The sequence below is a fragment of the Electrophorus electricus genome, chromosome 15, assembly GCF_041902795.1.
Source record: "Electrophorus electricus isolate QZ-2024a chromosome 15, ASM4190279v1, whole genome shotgun sequence".
In the NCBI taxonomy this organism is placed as follows: domain Eukaryota; kingdom Metazoa; phylum Chordata; class Actinopteri; order Gymnotiformes; family Gymnotidae; genus Electrophorus; species Electrophorus electricus.
This window is the reverse complement of record NC_137511.1, coordinates 19138008-19157791: the sequence shown is the minus strand read 5'-3', so window position 1 is coordinate 19157791 and position 19784 is coordinate 19138008. Positions and strand designations below refer to the sequence as shown.

Genomic DNA, 19784 nt, shown 5'->3' with positions numbered 1-19784 from the left:
TTTGAAGTGACCGTTTGATTTGGACGGCACTCGAAATGTTGGGATGAATAAACGTATTGAGAATCGCGCCATTTTAGGCCGTTAATCTTTTGCTGATTGGACGAAGGTTAGGTACAGTAACTTGGGCCACCTGCGACTCAGAAGGCAACAGGTAGGATGGTTCCGGACGAAATCTCAGTGCGATGGGAGTATGGTTGCCAACACTATAGTTTACGTTACGCCAAGATATGTCGTCCAAAGTTGGTTTATGTTCTTTGCGTTACTCAGTTAGTACGTTTGAAGTGATTGTCCTATGTTTTACGTCTTCTGCAAGGTTAAGCCGGTATTGCAGATATAACTCGATGAATAATGACTGTTTTTAACGAGACTAAACTTGTAGATTTCAAAAGTTCACCGCCGCATCTTCAGTTCAACAAGTACGTTTTGACTGGATACCGACCGGTATCCACGTGCAAGGAATGTCTCCGAAGTTTGTTTTACATGCACAACGAATTTGGGAACATCTATACGCACGGTAAGAGAGAACATGTTATGTGAGCTACAACCTTTCTTCTTAACACTTTTGTTTGTGCACGTACATGGCACGATGTTGTCTATTTGTTGCAGAGGCTTGGAGTTTGGGGAAAGTCCAAGTTTAAGCATCAGCCAAGAGGTTACTTTGGACTTGAAGCTGGCAGTAAATTCATAGAGAGAAAGCCTAATAAAGTTTTAACTTTCTTGAGTTGTGTAGAATTACTTTCTCTAAGGAACGCATGGAAACATTCCGCTAGTGTAGTGTATTTAAATGGTATTAGGTTGGATTAGCGGTAATCTGTAAGGAAACCTTATTCTGGAAGTACTATAATAATGAAACTGTTCCAAAGCAGGGTGAACGCATGCATATTTGAATAAGACGCCACTCATAATTCATTAATACAGTCCGCTTTTTAATTTACAAGAATTAAAAAATAAAGACGAAAATTCAAATAAGATTTCTGTTGCTAAACTACCTACAAACTACCTACAAACTTTAACTTTGATCATTAAAGAATAAATCGTTAGAATTCTCCAGATCTACACTCTGACTGCCTTGGCGTGACGGGGACATACGTGGGCTCTAGTCTTCCTTAAGAACATTATAGCGATTAAGGACATTAAGCTTCAGCGCGATGCGCTGCGCTGCGCATGTTCTACAACGGGATGCAAGATGACCTAGGTGCCATATGACAATCATATAAAATGATAGTTGGGTCAGTTCTCGCAGTGTGTACAGCAGATAAATTAGACTGTTGCTTGTAATACACACACACACACACACACACACACACACACACACACACACCTGTTCCTCTCATTGGTTTTACAGAAGATTAAATCTGATTAGAGTCCTTATGAGGTGACGTTACCCTTCTTTGTGCTTAACCAGAAGTGCTCATATGAAATATCTTCTCATGCATCATTCTAACCTATGCACCTATTACCTGTGCCAACTCCTTTCATGTCAGTCTTCCTCCCCCTGTTCTCACTGTTTTCCTGGCTTTATCTCGTTTGCTTATTGTCACTGCTCCTCTCTGCCAGGCATCACGTTCATGTGCTTGCTGGTGCTTCTACCACTGCACCTTCCTTGGGCAGAAGTGGATGCATGGTGGATGTGCACGGTGCACTACCTGGCCTGTCTCTCGCCCACCGTTGGTTCTGTCCTCTACCACGTCTTCATGAACCATAAGGGGGGTGCACGTGTCTACCACGCCCTGCTCTCATGCGACATGTTAGGTGTCTGGCTCATCAACACACTTGGTATGGCTTATATGAAAACTGCTTGCTTGAAAATTACTACTACAATACCAATGATCACAGAACTGATCCTAGATCAGAGCTGCACAATTCCAACTAAAAAAAAGAGCAGTTTAGCATTAAAACCTCTCCTGATTCAGGTGGATTTTTTTTTCCGGGGGGCCCGCTACATCTCAAAAATGTTTAAATGATCTTTTACTGTCATTTGAAAATTGAAGTCAGTGTGGTTTCCCTTATTGCTAACATGCTGTATACTTTCATCAGTACAACACTTTTCAATTAGGCAGTTCTGATTGCTGAGAGTAGTGGAGGGGGTTGCATGTGCATTCATAACACTCCTTTGCGATGCTCTGTGTTAATTTCTCCTGCTGCAGGTGCTCTGCCCATAGTTCACATCACACTGCTGTGCCAGCCGCTGCCACGGCGACGGGTTGCCATGCTCACCTACCTGCTGTTCTCCTGTCATGGCGTACACAGTGCCATGACTGCCCGCAGCAGTGGCCTCCGCCTGCGCTCCTTCACCTGGCAGGTCCTCTTCCGTGCCTTCCTCTTCCTGCTGCGTTGGATTGGCTGCGGGACAGGAAGTCCCGGCTCGCTGCACCTCTACCTGACTATGGATTTGCTGGCGCTGCTGGGAGGACTTGTCAATATCTCCCGCGTCCCAGAACGGTTCAGCCCCGGTCGCTTTGACTACTGGCTCAACAGCCACCAGATAATGCATGTGATTGTGGCGCTGTCCATTTTGTACCTGCACTGGGGGATGCTGGAGGATTTGGCCTGGTTGAGGGTCTACCAGTGTCCCAGAGAGTAAAAAAAAATGGCTTTGCTAAAGTAGCTTCCATGTGAGATGACCCTTACTAACTTGGTGCTATTCTCTACAGCTTCAGCTGAAGATCTCGACAGCAACTCTATCATCCATGTTATGCCTCAAGTGAGCCAGTCTACAAAGCTGTGCTTGTATTTTAGAGTAAACATCAACCCACAAGAGTTGCAGCTGAAACGATTGCCTTCTGGCCTTATTCTGGTGCTGTGCAGTCTTTCCCCCCAGCATCTAAGTAATGAACTAGAGCCCCAAACACTGATGGGCATCTCATAGCTTTTGGTGCTGCAATAGAAGCATGTCAATACTGATGCTATTCACAAATTTACAGCGCACATTCAGTGTGCACATTGCAGGCTTTGTATAAGTATTTGTATTTAAGGCAAATTACTGTGTTATGTATTTGTATTAAAGAAAAAAAATTACTGTCTGAATTAACAATGACAAAAGATGTTTTCAAGGACTAATAGGTTTGAAACTACTAAATTTAGCAGAATTTAGAACAGAATAATTACCTAAGAATGTATTAAACTGTCTGCATTGACTGCACAGTTGTTTTAAAAATGTATCCTTTTGTATCTGTGATACAAATTTTAGTTGACAGTAAAAACAGCCATATGAATGGAGTAAGGTGCCCAACTGTTTGTCTTGCTCAGTCTGTACATGCCCAGAACATTTTAGCTGTGTGAGAAGTCACTGAAAGAATTTGAACCGTCTTGTGATACTATACTCAATTCGAATGGTAACACACGTTCTTAATACTTAATACACCCGTTGTTAATGACCAAATTAATGCCATCACTCTTGCTAATGCTTAAACTTGTGGCTATTTATACAATGGTGCTTAGTGGAGCCGAGAATTTAGAGACCAATACAGCATATAGAGGTCTGGAACATACTGTTGTCATAGTTCATTTATCTTTATTAAAGCTACAGTCACGATTTTATTTTCTGGTGTAATTTTTCGAGTATTGAAAGGCTACACATCTTTTAATTTTTTAATTGTTTAAACAGGTTACAGCATGTTGGACAGAAATACGGTTGCTTCCTGTTATTAAAAGTTTTCTTCAGCTTGACTACGGTACTGCCAACAAGAACTCAGAACTGCAGACTTGTGTATGTTCACATGGCAACAGAAATTCAGAAATGCAGACTGGTGGATGTTTACATGGGTTGGAAAAACACCAGCGCATGTGGCATCAGCCTAACAACATGGTTGGTCTGAAATTCATGCTGTTTTTAATTCACTGACTGGGCAATAAAGAAAGGATTGTTTCTTTCTTTGTGTTCTTAGGTAAACAGCGCTATACAAACTCACAATGTTATACAATAATATTACAGAAATAACACACCAACATATTTAAACACCAGTCAAAACAAGATCACCTGCAACCAATTTATTCAAAGTAACGCTTATATACACTCAAAATGAAAAAGTGCTACAAAAAAATTAATTTGGTGAATATAATTACATTTTTGCAAAGTCCATATTTGGCACCCAGATACCAGACGACCCTCTTTTTAACAAGTTTATTAAGGTTCCAAATATGTTGGTGAGATTAACCTGTTATGGAAAACAGTAATACATTTCACCCCACCCTCTGGACCTGAAACTTGGTCAAACAAAAATGCTGAAAAGCTTTGTTGCTTTTTTCTGTTGCTGTTCCTTGTTCATTTTGTGTGTTGCAAAGCCCCTCCCCACAAACCATGGCTACACCCCACAGACTACCCCCAGCTGAAGGCACCATAGCTCTTAGCTACATGGTGGGCTGGGTCACAAGACACAGGTGTGAATAGCCACACTTGGACATTCCGCTCTTCTGTGGTTCAGTTATTCAGAGTCAAATTCACCCCACTTAAGACTTAATGATATGTGGAACCAGACAGCAGTAGTGCGACTCTGCTACAGACGCTTGTCTACGGATCACACCGATGTCTGGTATACGGGGAAATGATGTTTAAGACCCTTGCTGATATTTTAACCACCGTGGGTATTAAAGGCACGTTACTCAGTCATAATTGGAAAATAGTTGTGTATAAACCCTGTAGTGGGGTCCTGATGATGACGTTTCATGCTGTTGTCAGTGAGATGATGCTGTTGGTAAGATCACAGCTGAACAGAATTCCAAGGTCAGGCTTCATCAGAGCTACTGTCCTCTTCCTCTGCATCGGATGGGTCAGCAATGGGGAATCTTAAGATGGCGGCCACCCCGCTCAGCTGAGTCAGTTCTGGGGGGTGGGAGGGAGGAGTGAAGGGCATTAATGGAGAGAATTATACTGTGCAGGTTCAGAGCCTCACTGTCAACTGGACAGCATGAAAAAAAGAAAAATGTCTACTTCTGTGCATACTTACGTTCTCCAGACACATGCAAGCTCGAGAATATCCTTGAAAACAAACACAAAACAATTCAGTGTTCATAAACAGCTCAGTGCCTCTACAGAATGAGTTTGCTAGTCTGCTAACACTTTATCTAGTACACTCCTATATAAAGTCTCTGAATGCGCACGCACACACACACACACACACACCTTCTTTCATTGAGTTTTGTAAGCAAAAAGGTGACAGTGACTGAGGTCTCACCTGACAGTCCCACCGTTGTCCCGCACGCTGTCCACCAAGCGGACGTAACGGCTCCGGGTCGCTATGTCTTGATGTCTTAACACACAAAAAACAGTAAAGGACTTTTAAAAAAAATAATCAATCGCCACATACAACACTACGAATCTTTTTTTTTTGTAATTCAGTTTTGGTAGAGTAATTTTTTCCATAAATATATTTTGTTCAACCCAAGCTGATTGGTTAAGAGTTAAGTTTAACCAATACTCACCTGAACAGTTTGTCACTGATCAGGAGGACGTCGATGGCTAAAGCTTCGCTTGCTCTTTCCACATGCGCCAAGCTGGGGAACACAAACATTCTGCATGTTTTGGGGCACTGTTCATTAACCACGTCAATAACTGTATGGGTAGTATAAAAGTTTACAACTAGCCAAAATCCCAGAGGCTGACAAACTAGCTCCTATAGCTGGAGGATCAAAGGAAGGAAACGACACAAATAATTAAAGTCCCCGTTTACCCACAATAAGAAATGTTATAATAAAATAATAAAACTCCAGGCTCACCCATAGAAGGCCTTGTCAGGCTCATGCTGTAGCATCTTATAAAAGTCCTCTAAGGCCTTAACCTCACCTGCAGCCTGTAGTCACATGGATACATGCTAAACAGCTCAGTACTGGGTTTATGAGTGCTGATCACACACACACACACACAAATAGGTAAATGTGTTAATTAAGATACATTTTGTAGTGTAGGTTCAGCTGTGTCACCTTTGTGTCAGACAGACGATTGGTAACCGCTGGATCAGACAGGACCTCTGTGGGGACAATATCCAGCATTTAAAACTTCAAATTGAAATAAAACAGGCTTTGTTGTTTTGTTGATCGTGAATCACGGCCCTATACACAGTAAGGTGTAGTAGCGTTTTTATTTAATTTCAATTTTACTTTTAATTAATTTTACATTTTTTACATTAGGTATGACAGGATAAAAAACATTTTGATGAAACAAAAGAAAGGGAGATGAAGACAGAGATGGGGAGAGAGGGCGAGAGGACGAGCGGGTGAGACAACGAGAGGGCGAGAGGACGAGCGGGTGAGACAACGAGAGGGCGAGGGGGTGAGACAACGAGAGGGTGAGAGGACGAGCGGGTGAGACAACGAGAGGGCGAGGGGGTGAGACAACGAGAGGGCGAGAGGACGAGGGGGTGAGACAACGAGAGGGCGAGAGGACGAGGGGGTGAGACAACGAGAGGGCGAGAGGACGAGGGGGTGAGACAACGAGAGGGCGAGAGGACAAGGGGGTGAGACAACGAGAGGGCGAGAGGACGAGAGGGTGAGGGGGTGAGACAACGAGAGGGCGAGAGAATGAGAGGGTGAGGGGGTGAGACAACGAGAGGGCGAGAGAATGAGAGGGTGAGGGGGTGAGACAACGAGAGGTGAGGGGGTACGACAACAAGAGGGTAAGAGGATGAGAGGGTGAGAGGTCTTTCTCCACTACACCTTTGAGCGAGTACTTGTGCCCCGAAGAGGAGTGAACCAGCATGAATTTGGGCCTGTTCTCCAGCAGCACCTTGCAGTCCTGTCTCACAGCCTCTTTAAAGAGGTACGTGATGAACTGGTCCTTCACAAAGCCCGGACTAGCCACCAGGATGCACTTCACCACTGCGGGAGAGGGGGACACGCGGACAGAGAGAGAGAGAGAGAGAGATAAGAAGAGAGAGAGAGAGAGAGAGAGAGAGAGAGAGAGAGAGAGAGAGAGAGAGAGAGAGAGCGCAATTGTGGGCACCTGTTCGCTAACCAACTGAAAGGAAAAGGGGGCGGGTGTGCGAGGAGGAGACTCTCACCGTCGAAATTAAAGTGTCGTAGAATGCCCTGCATGACGGCCTCGTAGAACCGCTCCAGCGCCTGATGGAGAGAGAAACCACTCTGATCTTGGCTGTACACACTGGTTTTGTCTCTCACCATCTTTCACAGTAAATGGGGAAACCAACATTTCTGTAGGCTTCACTACAAAGATTAGAAGATGCAACAACTATTTCTAGGTCAGCTCATTCTTGAATCTCTAGGATTCTCCACCAGTCCGCAGTTGCGAAGACCTTCAGATAAAGGTCATAGGGTACAGTGACAGGTCATGCCCGGTCGGAAAGGTCACCTTCTCGTGCTGGGCACAGCTGCCTCTCCTCTTGCGTGGAATGGTGACCTCTACTTTGGCTCGCAGCAAGGTCATGGCAGGGGTCACCAGGACTAAGTTAGCGAGGCCCTCATGCATTACCACAGCAGCCACGTCTGCTTTCTGGCCGGGGTCACACGCCTGCTCTGTGGGTCAAGGACAGGTTAGAGGTCAAAGTTATGGTTGTTCTTCACTAGCATTTGGAAATGTGGCTTTTTAAAAAACATTAAAAATTAAAAATACATAAAATTACATTCAAAATAATAACAATTAAGGTATTATTATAATGTATGTTAAACAATTAAGTAAATATATAGCGATCTGACTATAGGAAACCAATAAAACCATTAACTAAACTGTGGCAAGAGTCAACATGAAGAAATTTTCAAGTCACTATTACAGAATGGTCCATACCGATTCGGTCCAGCACCACACTATCCCAGACTTTTTTGGCAAGAGTGAACTTCCTGTTGAGCTCCAACTCGATGGTGTGATAGGCCCCCATCTGACAGAGGAAATGATGCTGTAGCATCAACACACAGCAAGCAATCCCACCTTCCAGCTGGTGGCTGGCTGAACGAGTTTTAAGACCAAGTTACATCGAATAACGGCCACAATTTCATACAGAAACCACTCAGTAACACAACACTCTGAGATCTGGACATAAAATCTAGACATAAACTTCACTCCCCACCTCCTCACTATGCTTTAGAAGTCCAGCCATGCACATACCTTAACGTATTGGTTCTCCTCGATGTTGGTGCCCTTCACTCTCAGCTGACAGGCCTGAGAGTCGAAGTCAATGGCCTGGACACTCACCGTCAACGTGGTGCGCACACGCGAGCTTCCCACACTGCCCGTGGATGACTCGGTCTGTACCTTCCTGTTAGCGACATGGGTGACCACATGAGGACATTACTCACTCACATCTACATTATGTTACAGAAGACAGCTGTGACTATAAAATGAAGAATTATTAATTATTATTAATTGTTTTGTTTTACTTCAAAATGTTTGTTAGGCGTGTCTGACAATCATTTGTAAGGTCATCACAGTTCTCATTTGTTTGAAGGGGGTGTTTAGGAATACATGGGAAAGAATAGATTTGCTCTGGAACATGCGGGACAGAATGTCTGGTGTGAGTTACCTGATGGTAGAGGCTCTAAGGCTGTCGCCCACCTGCACCAAGTTGTAGGTGTGCCACATATCCTCTGCCTCCTCGGGTATCAGGGTCACCTGGCTAAAAGAGCAAAACACGGATCACTCAGCTCAGCTACATTCTCAGTCATAGACTGAATATCAAACTGTCGTTATGGATTGACTAGAATTGCAGCATACACTAATATCTGTTAGTACAGGCCTTAAAAATACTGATATTTTAGAATGATTAAATATGCAAATGAGCACTCAAACACTACTACAAATGGCATTTGTTTATTCATTTCATTTTTCATTATGTACTCTGAGCACACAGATCTATCCCCGATTACTTCAGTTGAGTGTGTGTTATGGGTATTCTGTGCATCTTCTAATGAATCCACATTAATCCAGACCCCAAATTATCTAACAAACGTTTACGTAAAAGCAGGACGTTTCGGACAGAGGTCCTTCACCCGCTATACGTCTAAAGTTTTATGACGTGAAACTAATAATATACTTACACACACGCTGGCTAATTTTAAACTATTAAAATAAGGAATGACCTATATAAGTTTGCCCCTCTCCTGCAGCCGCTGTAGCTATAGCTTACTGTTACAAACAAACTAAAAGCGCCTGTGTTAACGTAAAGCAGGAGATCGCGGTGACAGCGCTTCGGACCAGCTGTTTCGGATTACTGGCCCACGTTGACAGTGGCCAGAGCCATTAAGATAGCTATCAAAGCTAGCCAATGTGCTCAGGCTTACCCGGCATTATCCTTTTCGATGTCTTTATGAAGCAACTTCATGGTCACCCAATTTACCTATTAGTCTAGAATAACGTATGCAGTGATATCTGCGTATACTAATCCATTGATTTATTATTCCTCGAACGTTTTTGTTGACAAACAGTCATTCTCTCGCTCCAGAATGAATCGGGTTATGGCTGAACGATAACCCTGTGGTCTCCACTCTCGCGAGAATTTTGTTACACGCGAGAATTTGGCTAAACGAAGTTACTATAGAAACACTTTCGCGGTGGCGAAATTTCTCATGCCTGATTTCAGCTTGACAGCTAGTGAGCTACTTGGTCTAGAAACAATTAATTAATACCGATATTAAACAGCTGTTACGAAGGCGTTTTAAGCAGGTTTTACCCTATATTACCCTACATGCTACTCAGTTGAAAGATTTAGGACAGTTTCATCTATGTTTCAATCGATTATGCTGCAAATCACGTCACAATTTTAGTCAGGAACGCAAAGTTATGACGTACTACACACATACATAAAAAAACAAACAAACTGGCTCTGTCCTACTAACATGGCCGCATAGTTTTGGGATTTCCCTGCTCTCACACCTACTAAAACTGGTATTTAACTAGTAGACTAATTTGAAGTAGGTGCGTCACCTCTCAACCATAGATTTTACAGACAGTGGGTGTATATCAGAAGTAGTGTGTGGGCTCTCCCTGTCTTCCCGACCTTCGTCTTAAAATGCTCACTTCACCTTGAACACTTTAATAAAAATAAATAAACCAATAAAAATAAAAAGTCAAACCATTGCCTGGGTTCTGACTTTTATAATTATATATATTCTCTCTCTCTCTCTCTCTCTCGTAATTCTTGACGGCTATGGAGTACTCCCAGTGAGACACAACCGCGCACACACACAAAAGACAGCAGTTTTCAATTTGGGCCACTATTACTTAAGAGCTAAGTACAAAATGTTAAATGCGTATAAATCAAAAGGGACAGCATGAAGGCCATTTAGGATAACAAACAAAAAAAAAAGCTGCAGCTCGGGTTTTATTGTGCACAACTGTGTTTGTTTGTGTTTGTTTAAACGAGTCCTGAATATAGGGTTAGTTTGTGTTTGTTTGTTTACGTGAGTCCTGAATATAGGGTTAGTTTGTGTTTGTTAGTTTGTTTGTGTTTGCTAGTTTACGTGAGTCCTGAATATAGGATTAGTTTGTTTGTGTTTGCTTGTTTACGTGAGTCCTGAATATAGAGTTAATTTGTGTCTGAACGTAGGGTTAGTTTCCCGTGCGAAAAAAACCTGTGATGTCACTGGGTTAGCAGACGCTCGTGTGTCCAGTTACGGCTTCGTGACGGACCTCCAGGCGTGTCCAAAGACAATATATTCAGATACAGCATGCAAGGTTTTGGGAATTAAATAGTGAATGTGGCGTCCACACTGAGCGCGAGCTCCTACAGACTTTTCTCCTCTCGCGGCACTGGCTTGCGTACGCGCGTGACCCAGAGCGCGCACTGTCAGGGAAACAGACTATTAGTCTGGGCAATGTGACTGAATATACATTTGGGGGTTTTTTTTGTATCAATAAAACCACTTTGTGGGTGGGTTACGGATCTACTCGCGTCAAAGACGACAAGCTAACTAAAATGACGGAATCTGACAGATTAAACATTGATTCAATTATCCAGCGCCTTTTGGAAGGTAAGTTGTGTTTAGCGGATGTTGGCTAGTTAGCTAACATGCTAGCTATCTATATATGAGGACTAGCGTTAGCTAAACTTGCTCTGCCCATAGTCGGCTAGCCTGGTGTTTAAATATATTCGTTTAACGTGCCCTTTAATACTTACCTTATTAACATTTTAATTGGCATTTGCTAATTAAAAAACTTTACTTGTTTATTTCTAAGGAGCGGGTGTCGTAAACTGTTTAGCTAGCTAAATAGCAAGCCAACTATCTGCCACAGCTATGAGGAAGTTAGATTAGCCAGGCACGCTCCGGCTCCGTTAAAGTTAATGTTCCGCGCGGACCTGCTGGCCTGCTAGCTAGTTAGCAAGAGTAGGAACTAAGCCACCATTCAAGATAAAGCTGCAAAATAGTATATAATTAACTAGATAGCTCAGTTATGTTATCTAATGTTAGATTCTCCTATAACCGCCCCCTTCTCTCTTAAGTGTTGTATGTGTTCTTGATAATTGTGCTATCGTTTTAGAAATAGCAGGTCGCTTAATAGCTGGCTAGTTTGGTTGTTACTAATATCGTATATTGGTTCACTCAGAGAGACTTAGCAAGGTGTTTGAGTAAAAGTATGTATCATGATTAGCAGTTAAAGCTGAATGTATAGTAACTATGTAGCCAGGTATTGCTAGCTAGCTAGTTGTTTTAAATAACCCAGCTGTCATTTTTTAGTCAAGGGCTCTAGACCTGGTAAAAATGTTCAGCTAACGGAGAATGAGATTCGTGGCCTCTGCCTGAAATCCCGGGAGATTTTCCTTAGTCAGCCAATTCTACTTGAACTGGAAGCTCCATTAAAGATTTGTGGTAAGTTTCATTAACGCAGTAATACTTGGTGATGCTGTAATATTGAGGTACGCGTATAAAACGTACTTTATCCTGTCCACAAAGTAAACCACCTCTGCCTTTTTATTTTAGGTGACGTGCATGGTCAGTACTATGATCTGCTAAGGCTGTTTGAGTATGGAGGCTATCCACCAGAAAGCAACTACCTTTTCTTGGGAGACTATGTGGACAGGGGGAAGCAGTCCTTAGAGACTATTTGCCTTCTTTTGGCTTACAAGATCAAATATCCAGAGAATTTTTTTCTTCTTAGAGGAAACCACGAGTGTGCCTCCATTAACAGGATATATGGTTTTTATGATGAGTGTAAGTATCTAGAGAATGCATGTTCACAAATGTTCACAAAAAACTAGGTTTTTTGTGTGTAATTTGAATTGATTACAACACTTAGAGCAACACTTGGGAGCATTGTGGTTGATTAGAAGTACACTTTTTGCTCAGCTTTGGTGTCAGTGTAATGTTAAGCTGTTTAGTTAAATGCAGGTTTTGTACCATCTTAAATGTCTTAACTCCGCTATATTTGAACATCTTTCTGATTTCAGGTAAGAGGCGGTATAACATCAAGCTCTGGAAAACATTTACAGACTGTTTCAACTGTTTACCAGTGGCAGCAATTGTTGATGAGAAGATTTTCTGTTGCCATGGGGGTATGTAGAAAGGCTCAGCAGTATAAGAAGCTGTGTGAGTTAAATAAGCTTTTTCTTTAGTTAGATGATGCTCAGTTTTTTAAAGTTTCTTGAGTTTATATTTTTGACCTGCGCTGTTGCCTAGCCCACTTTACTAGGCGCTTTAAGCATCAGGAGTCTGACCCAGCACTTTTATTTAGCATTGACCCATTTTATGACCATCTCTTCATCTTAAGGGCTACAGCTAATGTCTTTCTGCCCATGTCTCTAGTTTTGATAGAAGCTGAGTATTAGGCTGTGCTATGATTGAGAGAGACACTCTACTGGTTTCTACACTTTGGGGATTTATTTCTGTAGTAGCAATCCTCTAGGATGGTCAGTGTAGTGGTGGTGTTTGTGTTCTGTAAATGGTTGCCTGTTTCCCCAGGCCTCTCTCCAGACCTGCAGTCCATGGAGCAGGTGCGTCGTGTGATGCGGCCCACAGACGTACCCGACCAGGGCCTTCTGTGTGACCTGCTGTGGGCTGACCCTGATAAGGACGTACTGGGCTGGGGCGAAAACGACCGCGGCGTCTCCTTCACCTTCGGCTCAGATGTGGTGGCCAAGTTCTTGCACAAGCATGACATGGACCTCATCTGTAGAGCACACCAGGTGTGTGCGCTCTTCACACACTACAAGTGTACATATGTGTGTTTTATACATTGTGTGAGCGTTTAGTCATCTGCAGGGCCCACCAGGTGGAGAGAACTTAAACAGTTTAGCCATGATTCAAAGTAAGATCAGGCAGCCAAATTTTAGCCGTGCTCAGTAACCTCGGACAAATATTTGCTTCACACGTCTGCCTCAGTTTTCTCTTAAATGTCCTCTCAGATGTGACCAGCCTTAATCACTTGTCTTTAACTGCTTTTAAACATTTAGTGATTTGCAGTGACCTACATTTTTACAAACATGTATGTGAAGTGTGCAGAACCTCTTAATCTTGCTCAGTTTGAAATTTTGCTTCATTAAGCCTTTAAGATCCTAACAAATTGACAGCTCTGAAACTTGCATCACAGACCAACACATCAGCCTTTTTTCATGGAATGCAGGAAAATTGGAAAAATCAATAAATTGTGTGTGTTCTATAGCAGTTAAGATGCATTAAACAGGATCATCATGTGGTGTGTGTATATATAACATTTTGCATTTATGACCTGCACAAGTCCTATTTTCTTTCTAATTTGGATGTAAATTTAAACTTTAAAATATTCCTGTTTTTAACAGTTATTTTGGAATGCTCCAGCATCTGGAAAATATTAGCATGGCACTGCCTATCAGTAAATTATATGACAGGGAGAGACGGCACGTGTCAAAACATGGACAAGTGTTTTCATCTTTGTTAGGCGTCCTTCTCCCTCACCATCACCTGATGTTCAGTGCTCAGCGCTCAGCCATCAAGGCAGCCTATTAGCTTAGCATGACAGGCTAGTCTTAGCTGTGCAGTTAAGCATTATTTAATTAATGCCAAGAAATTCAGCATTTGTGTTCTAAAACCTGTTTGTGTGTGCATGCGGGGGGTGTGAATGCACTGAAACAGAGCAGCTTCCTCTCTGACTGTGTGTGTGTGTGTGTGTGTGTGTGTGTGTGTGTGTGTGTCCACACGCACAGGTGGTGGAGGACGGCTACGAGTTCTTTGCCAAACGTCAGCTTGTCACTCTGTTCTCGGCGCCGAACTACTGCGGAGAGTTTGACAACGCTGGGGCCATGATGAGTGTGGACGAGACGCTCATGTGCTCCTTCCAGGTGCCGCATCCCACCTGCTCTATCTTGGGGTGTCTCCTGGTGGTTGCATTGATTGCGTTCGTGCAGAGACAGTTTGGGGACATTAAACCTTTGGGAAATGTCCACATAGGCCCCCTCAATCCTCTTGCAGTCAGGTTTCAGCAAAGTAAATTCACCAAAGAAAGCTGCTATTCCCTTAGTTAATGTTTCTCTGTTGCTTTCTGTTCTCTGTTGTTTCTCTCTTACCATTCTTAACTATGATGACATTATATGCCAACACCTCTGCCTGTCACTGAGAATGAATCCCGTTTGCTGTTATTCTGTGCTCACCAGTTTATTAATTGTATGTGTTTTTCTCAGATCCTTAAACCAGCTGATAAGAAGCTGATGACGTATGGGGGTGCAGGGGGTTTTGGAACTGGGCGACCTGTCACCCCACCACGGAATGCTGCCAAGGGGGCCAAAGCCAAGAAATAGCCCTGCCTCTCCACCACACACGCCCTTTCTCTTCACCATGCTACCTCTGGTCCTCCTGTCTTCACCATGGAACTCTTAGCAGTGCCTGTGACCCCCCCCCCCCCCCCCCCTCGGTTTTGTTTGTTTTAATTGACCAATTGAGTGCTAGTCAGAAGCGGTGTGTCTGTGGGTGTCTACACTGGTGTAGTCTCACTTTATTGTGAATTGTTGGGTTTAGGGCATGGGGTGATTTTTTTTTTTTGTATTATCCCATCACCACTTTCTATAACTGAACTGATTAACTTCCTTGTTATAGATGTATGATTAATACATGTGTATCCCACAGTAGGGATCTTTTTATTGGACCTAAGTGAAGTATTTCTCTTCAAGCTCAAGCCTCAGGGTCCAGGAGTTTATTCCCCAGACAGGGGAGAGCTGAACGCACACACCTTTAGCTCCTAAAGCAATCAGAGTAGATGAGTGTGTGCATGTTTGTATGTCTGTCAAACAATTATTTTATCACTGCCGCTGTCTAATGGGTGGGTATCTGTGAATGCGTTTTCAGTCCTCATTCCTCTAGTTTAGGCCTTAGCATTTATCCTACCTAAGCCACTTCCTTCTTTCGCGTGTGTGATGCGTGCGTGTGTGTGCTCGCGTGTGTGTGTGTGTGTGTGTGTGTGTGTGTGTGTGTGTGTGTGTTGCTGCCGCCACTCCAGCACATGTCCAAAAGTACCAAATGTTCTTGCAGTTGTTTTTCTCATCTTAATATCCTCCCCTCCCTGCCCACAGATGGTGTGAGTGGCTTTAGTGTGTAACTATAGTTGAAAATCTTTCTTTCCTTTGACATCAGAGGGGTAGGTTTGTACAGCATACTACTTGAATAAGAAACTTTTTTTTTTTGGTAGTCCTTCAGAAACTCCAATAAAATTCCCATCCAAAACTGACATGTCTTGTGTACTTTCAGTTTCTTTATAGTTGGATAAGGCATCTGCTTGGTTCTCTGGGAAGCAGGGTCATAGATGACCAAGCCACTCTTTTCCCAATTGAAATGGCTGTTTTCAGTGATTTCTTTGATGTGCTCACTTTTACTGTAGGAAACGTTTGGTCAGCAGATGGCACTATAACACTGTCTTGAGTTTTACAGAGAAAAAGGTGTAATGAGATTCTGCCACTGTACTGGTGCCTCTGTGTTACCAGACATCATGATCTGAGTTATGATTGCTTTGCACTGAGCTGGCTTAAAGCCATACCATTCCAAAAAGCCATGGAAGTAAACATTTCCCAAACTACTCCTGAAACTCACCTGGTAGAACAGGAAGAATGGAGCTAGTAAACACCAAGGCCCTGGGATTAACTCCCAGGGAGCACACATACTGTCACGCTTATAAATATTTAAGATGCTTTTGCCAAGAACATCTGCTAAATGCTGTAAATGTAAATACAAGAGGTGTTCTCCCATGAAAATATTGCTAGTTATTTTGAGGCTATTTGTGATGTTTCAAAAATATATGGTGTTTCCATTGCAGTGAATAGTATTAAACTAGACAAGCAGGTGTGTCGTCCTTTCTTTTGTCGTATAACAATTACAATGCAGCTTCAGTATACCAAAATCTGACGGTCCTGTCTCACCTGTGTACTTGTAGTCTGTGTGTATATGTTCTGGCCCTAGCACAAAGCAATGAGGCTCTGCTCCAGTAATTCGGAGGTCGAGTCATCACTGCCTTTCAGGTTTCGTACTAAAACATCCAGGAGACAACGGCAAAGTCATCTGTCACTGTCTTCAAGCACAGACACGTGCTGTCCTAGTCAGACACGCCAGCAGTGTAGAAATACTGTAAGATGTAAAAGTGATTGATGCGTCATGGCCATATGGTTATGTAGGTCTTGATGTGAGATTACTTAGTGTCATGTTGTAGCAGGGAAGGAGATAGTGAGTGGACTGTTGAACTGCAGTTGAAACTCACATAATCAGGGAAGAACGAGTTTAACAGAATGATAAACACTTTAGTATTCTTCTGGCTGAGGATTTTCCAGACCAGGAGCTGCATGGAGTTTGGGGAACACGTTTCATTGATCATCCTGTCTCACAGCTATGCATATTATATGGAGAAACCTGAGCTGAGAGGCTGGTGAGATATGGCCATGGTTAGCTCTCCATGCAGCTGAACTGAACAGAGGGTATTCAGGTGTGCAGGTGCTCAAGCAGCACACCAGCTGTCTGAACCCAGGCTTTGAGAAATGCTATACACATAGAGAAATGCTGGAAGATGATCTACTTGTCTCAGAGGTTTGCTGGCTGGGGAAGAAAGTTAAAGCTTAACTCACCAAACTATGTTGGGCTCTGGCCCCTCCAGCACGGGAGACAGATTCTGCCACAGTACTGGTGCCTCTGTATTACTAGCCATTATGATCTGAGTTATGATCACTTGGCTCTGAGCTGGTTCAATTGAACACATAGAGAAATGCTGGAAGATGATCTACTTGTCTCAGAGGTCTGCTGGCTGTGGAAAAATGTTAAAGCTTAACTCACTAAACTATGTTGGGCTCTGGCCCCTCCAGCACGGGAGACAGATTCTGCCACTATACTGGAGACAGACTTCCCTGAGCATGGGCATGGATGTAGGTTGGATGATCTTTGTGCTCTTATTGGGATACGGGTTGACAGGTTCATTCTGGGCCTGGGAAAGATGCAGCTGAACCACATATGGACATGTAAAATAGTTAGGATGTTAAATATTTCAGAATGCACACTCAAATAATTAAATCCAATTGGACACAAATCAGCACTGCAAGAGTACATTGGGTACTGTGAGTTAGAAAGCTAGACTGATCGAGCACATCCAAGATGGAAATAGCCGGAACACCAGGGCAACATTGTCCTGGTGTTTGTGGTTTTGCTCTGTCCATGGAAGAGCATGGAATACCTTGTATAGGTGCTAAGGTAATAAAAAAGAGTGTTAACATTGAATTAGACATATTAATAACAAAACATAAAGGAGTAAAGAGACTCTGTCCTTTCAGAATGATTTGTGTACAGGGCAGAGGCCTCTGCAGGCTTCTGCAAAGGGTCGTGGGTAGGCTTCAGCAGACATCAGTGTAGATATATCATCTCTCCACCAGGCTCAGGACTGTATAGAAAAACAGTCTTTACGATAAGGTCAAGAGAAGTCTTCTCTTGGTATGTAGTGGAACCGGGTTCCAACTGGTGTGGATATTGAATATCAGTTTGCATATATTGACTAATGTATGGTTTGGATATAATGGTGGAGAATGCAAACACCAATATGCAATAAAAGGTGGGCTGAATTACTTCTGATAAATGTATAAAAATGTGGGTTCTTTGTGGGATTGTTAGATATTCTCTGGAGCGTGCCTCAATAATGCACGTTAACATTAACCTGCGATAAAGGACGGGACTAGCTATTCTCTTTAACTAATTATGAAGTCGGCATCTTTATTTTCTATTTGAATGTTTAACTAGCTGATTGGGGCCAGGAGGACTGGGTTGAAAAACACTGTACTGCTCTGTTCTGCTGTGTGAGACATCGCAGAGCATAATCAACATACTCACATGCAGTTGTCCATGTCAGCAACCAATAAATTACTGTCTTTGTTGGCCACCTGCAGGAACTGTTGAAGTGCCTAACCACTTCTGGCTCTAGTCACGTCCACGCTGGTCTTGCAGGAAATATCAGACATGCTGGTGTGTTTTTTTTTATTGTGTTTGGACTCATTCCAAATAAAGAAGATGGTCATGATGTGCTGAAGCAACTTACACATGCTGGAATACACTGAATACAGAACCTGGTGAATGGTTGTTTTCTACCACCAATCACCACCGTTTATAATGCAGAGGAAAACATCTCCATCAGTATCACAACCAAGAGCTAAATGTTGCAACATATTAGTCTAGTGTCGTGAAGAGATGTGTGTCATTACACTGCTATTCCTGCTTCTAAAACTCACTCTTGACAATCAAAACCCCTTTTTAAAAAGGTGGCATATCCATGTGTGGATGCCGGCTAAAGTAAGCAAAGGAAACGAAGATGCCTGTGCTTCACCACAGAATTCCTGGGCGATTCCTGGACACGTGGATCATTATCCACAGCCTCGATCAGAAAGCTAGGATCATAGTGCGCGGGGGTGTGGATTGACCACCTGCTTGCTCCACAAGTGGCGTGTCACTCTTTTCAATTTGCCAACATCCAGATGTCATTACAGAGCGCCATGGCAGCAGGAGTGGCAGGGTCTGTGTTAAGGGTTTCCTTTTTGGTCCACGTAGCACCTTGTTCTCGTAAGCGTCCTTGTAGGCTTCACTTATTAACTGGACTGTTATAGCTGTAGAAAAGAATTAAGAGTCTCAGTTGTGCTGTCTTAGATGTTGGGCACCTCATTTCCCTGTGCCTGGCTTATGAAAGGCTCATAAAAGGCTTATTCCAGGGTTATTATCTGTAATGCTTTAACTAGGTGCTCTGGTCTGGAACTTGCCTTGCAGGCGTTGCCTTTGACATCAAGGAATAATTTTTTGCCAGATTTAATTTGTTTTCAGTTTTAATTTAGACTCTTGTGAAATTAACCCGTTGAACTCGTCATGGGTAGTTAATACCCAGTTTGTTTGTTTGCAAAAGAAAATCCAACACATTATTCACTGTTCACATACACTCCCCTGTTAATAATTTTTCACTCTTCACATATCCTCCCATTAATAATTATTCATACATCACATATTAGCTGTTCACATACCCTCTCCTGTTGATATTTATTTACTGTTTACATACCCTCCCCTGTTAATCTGGGGCTGTTCAAGATTATAAGTGAAGATTTATGGTGTGAAAAATGGTGGCCATGTCTCAAGTATCCTGAGCTTTTAAGATATCCATTCATAACCATCCTGACAGTTAAAGACATAAGCATAAGAGAAACTCTAGTCTGTTATAACGCTCACAGCTGTTGCTGTCCCATTAAGTAATACTAATGAATTCAAATGACTTTTTTGAGTTACTTTTTATTTAAAGGTATCATGCGATTTGTCCACTGGAATAAGATAATACTTAGGGCTGAAACCATGGCAATGTATTTGTTATTGTATGTACTGAAAAGATAAACATATTGCAATATGCTAATAAGGTGATCAGGTTTGCTCAGTCCCCACAT

General features: G+C 42.7%; 3 protein-coding genes across 3 annotated transcripts; 2 read left to right on the top strand and 1 right to left on the bottom strand.

The window, feature by feature from the left end:
• The first annotated feature begins 144 nt into the window (after positions 1-144).
• Positions 145-3760, top strand: paqr4b (progestin and adipoQ receptor family member IVb). Its single transcript, XM_027009236.3, has 3 exons — positions 145-514; positions 1558-1776; positions 2148-3760. Exons 1-3 carry the CDS (start codon positions 349-351, stop codon positions 2582-2584), a joined length of 822 nt encoding a protein of 273 aa, XP_026865037.2. The 5' UTR covers positions 145-348; the 3' UTR covers positions 2585-3760.
• A 215-nt stretch (positions 3761-3975) lies between these two features.
• Positions 3976-9561, bottom strand: pelo (pelota mRNA surveillance and ribosome rescue factor). Its single transcript, XM_027009194.3, has 13 exons — positions 9226-9561; positions 8469-8561; positions 8054-8204; positions 7736-7826; positions 7304-7467; positions 6996-7056; positions 6652-6813; positions 5920-5966; positions 5716-5789; positions 5422-5493; positions 5175-5249; positions 4947-4978; positions 3976-4822 (listed from the first exon to the last, which is right to left on the bottom strand). The coding sequence occupies exons 1-13, from the start codon at positions 9264-9266 to the stop codon at positions 4725-4727; spliced, it is 1161 nt and encodes a 386-aa protein (XP_026864995.1). The 5' UTR covers positions 9267-9561; the 3' UTR covers positions 3976-4724.
• A 1013-nt stretch (positions 9562-10574) lies between these two features.
• ppp1cab (protein phosphatase 1, catalytic subunit, alpha isozyme b) lies at positions 10575-15574 on the top strand. The gene is made up of 7 exons (XM_027009227.3): positions 10575-10914; positions 11620-11751; positions 11863-12093; positions 12330-12434; positions 12841-13064; positions 14061-14195; positions 14535-15574. Exons 1-7 carry the CDS (start codon positions 10860-10862, stop codon positions 14649-14651), a joined length of 999 nt encoding a protein of 332 aa, XP_026865028.1. The 5' UTR covers positions 10575-10859; the 3' UTR covers positions 14652-15574.
• The last annotated feature ends 4210 nt before the right edge of the window (positions 15575-19784 follow it).

Bases quoted from the DNA above. Each gene is read 5' to 3' on its own strand.
- ppp1cab (XM_027009227.3), top strand. From the start codon at position 10,860: ATGACGGAATCTGACAGATTAAACATTGATTCAATTATCCAGCGCCTT. The intron at 10,915-11,619 runs GTAAGTTGTGTT...GTCATTTTTTAG, and splicing joins TATCCAGCGCCTTTTGGAAG to TCAAGGGCTCTAGACCTGGT. The intron at 12,094-12,329 runs GTAAGTATCTAG...TTCTGATTTCAG, and splicing joins ATATGGTTTTTATGATGAGT to GTAAGAGGCGGTATAACATC.
- pelo (XM_027009194.3), bottom strand. From the start codon at position 9,266: ATGAAGTTGCTTCATAAAGACATCGAAAAGGATAATGCCGG. The intron at 7,057-7,303 runs GTGACCTTTCCG...TCTCTCCATCAG, and splicing joins GCTGTGCCCAGCACGAGAAG to GCGCTGGAGCGGTTCTACGA. The intron at 5,790-5,919 runs GTGACACAGCTG...ATGTGACTACAG, and splicing joins ATCGTCTGTCTGACACAAAG to GCTGCAGGTGAGGTTAAGGC.
- paqr4b (XM_027009236.3), top strand. From the start codon at position 349: ATGACTGTTTTTAACGAGACTAAACTTGTAGATTTCAAAAGTTCACCG. The intron at 515-1,557 runs GTAAGAGAGAAC...CCTCTCTGCCAG, and splicing joins TGGGAACATCTATACGCACG to GCATCACGTTCATGTGCTTG. The intron at 1,777-2,147 runs GTATGGCTTATA...CTCCTGCTGCAG, and splicing joins CTGGCTCATCAACACACTTG to GTGCTCTGCCCATAGTTCAC.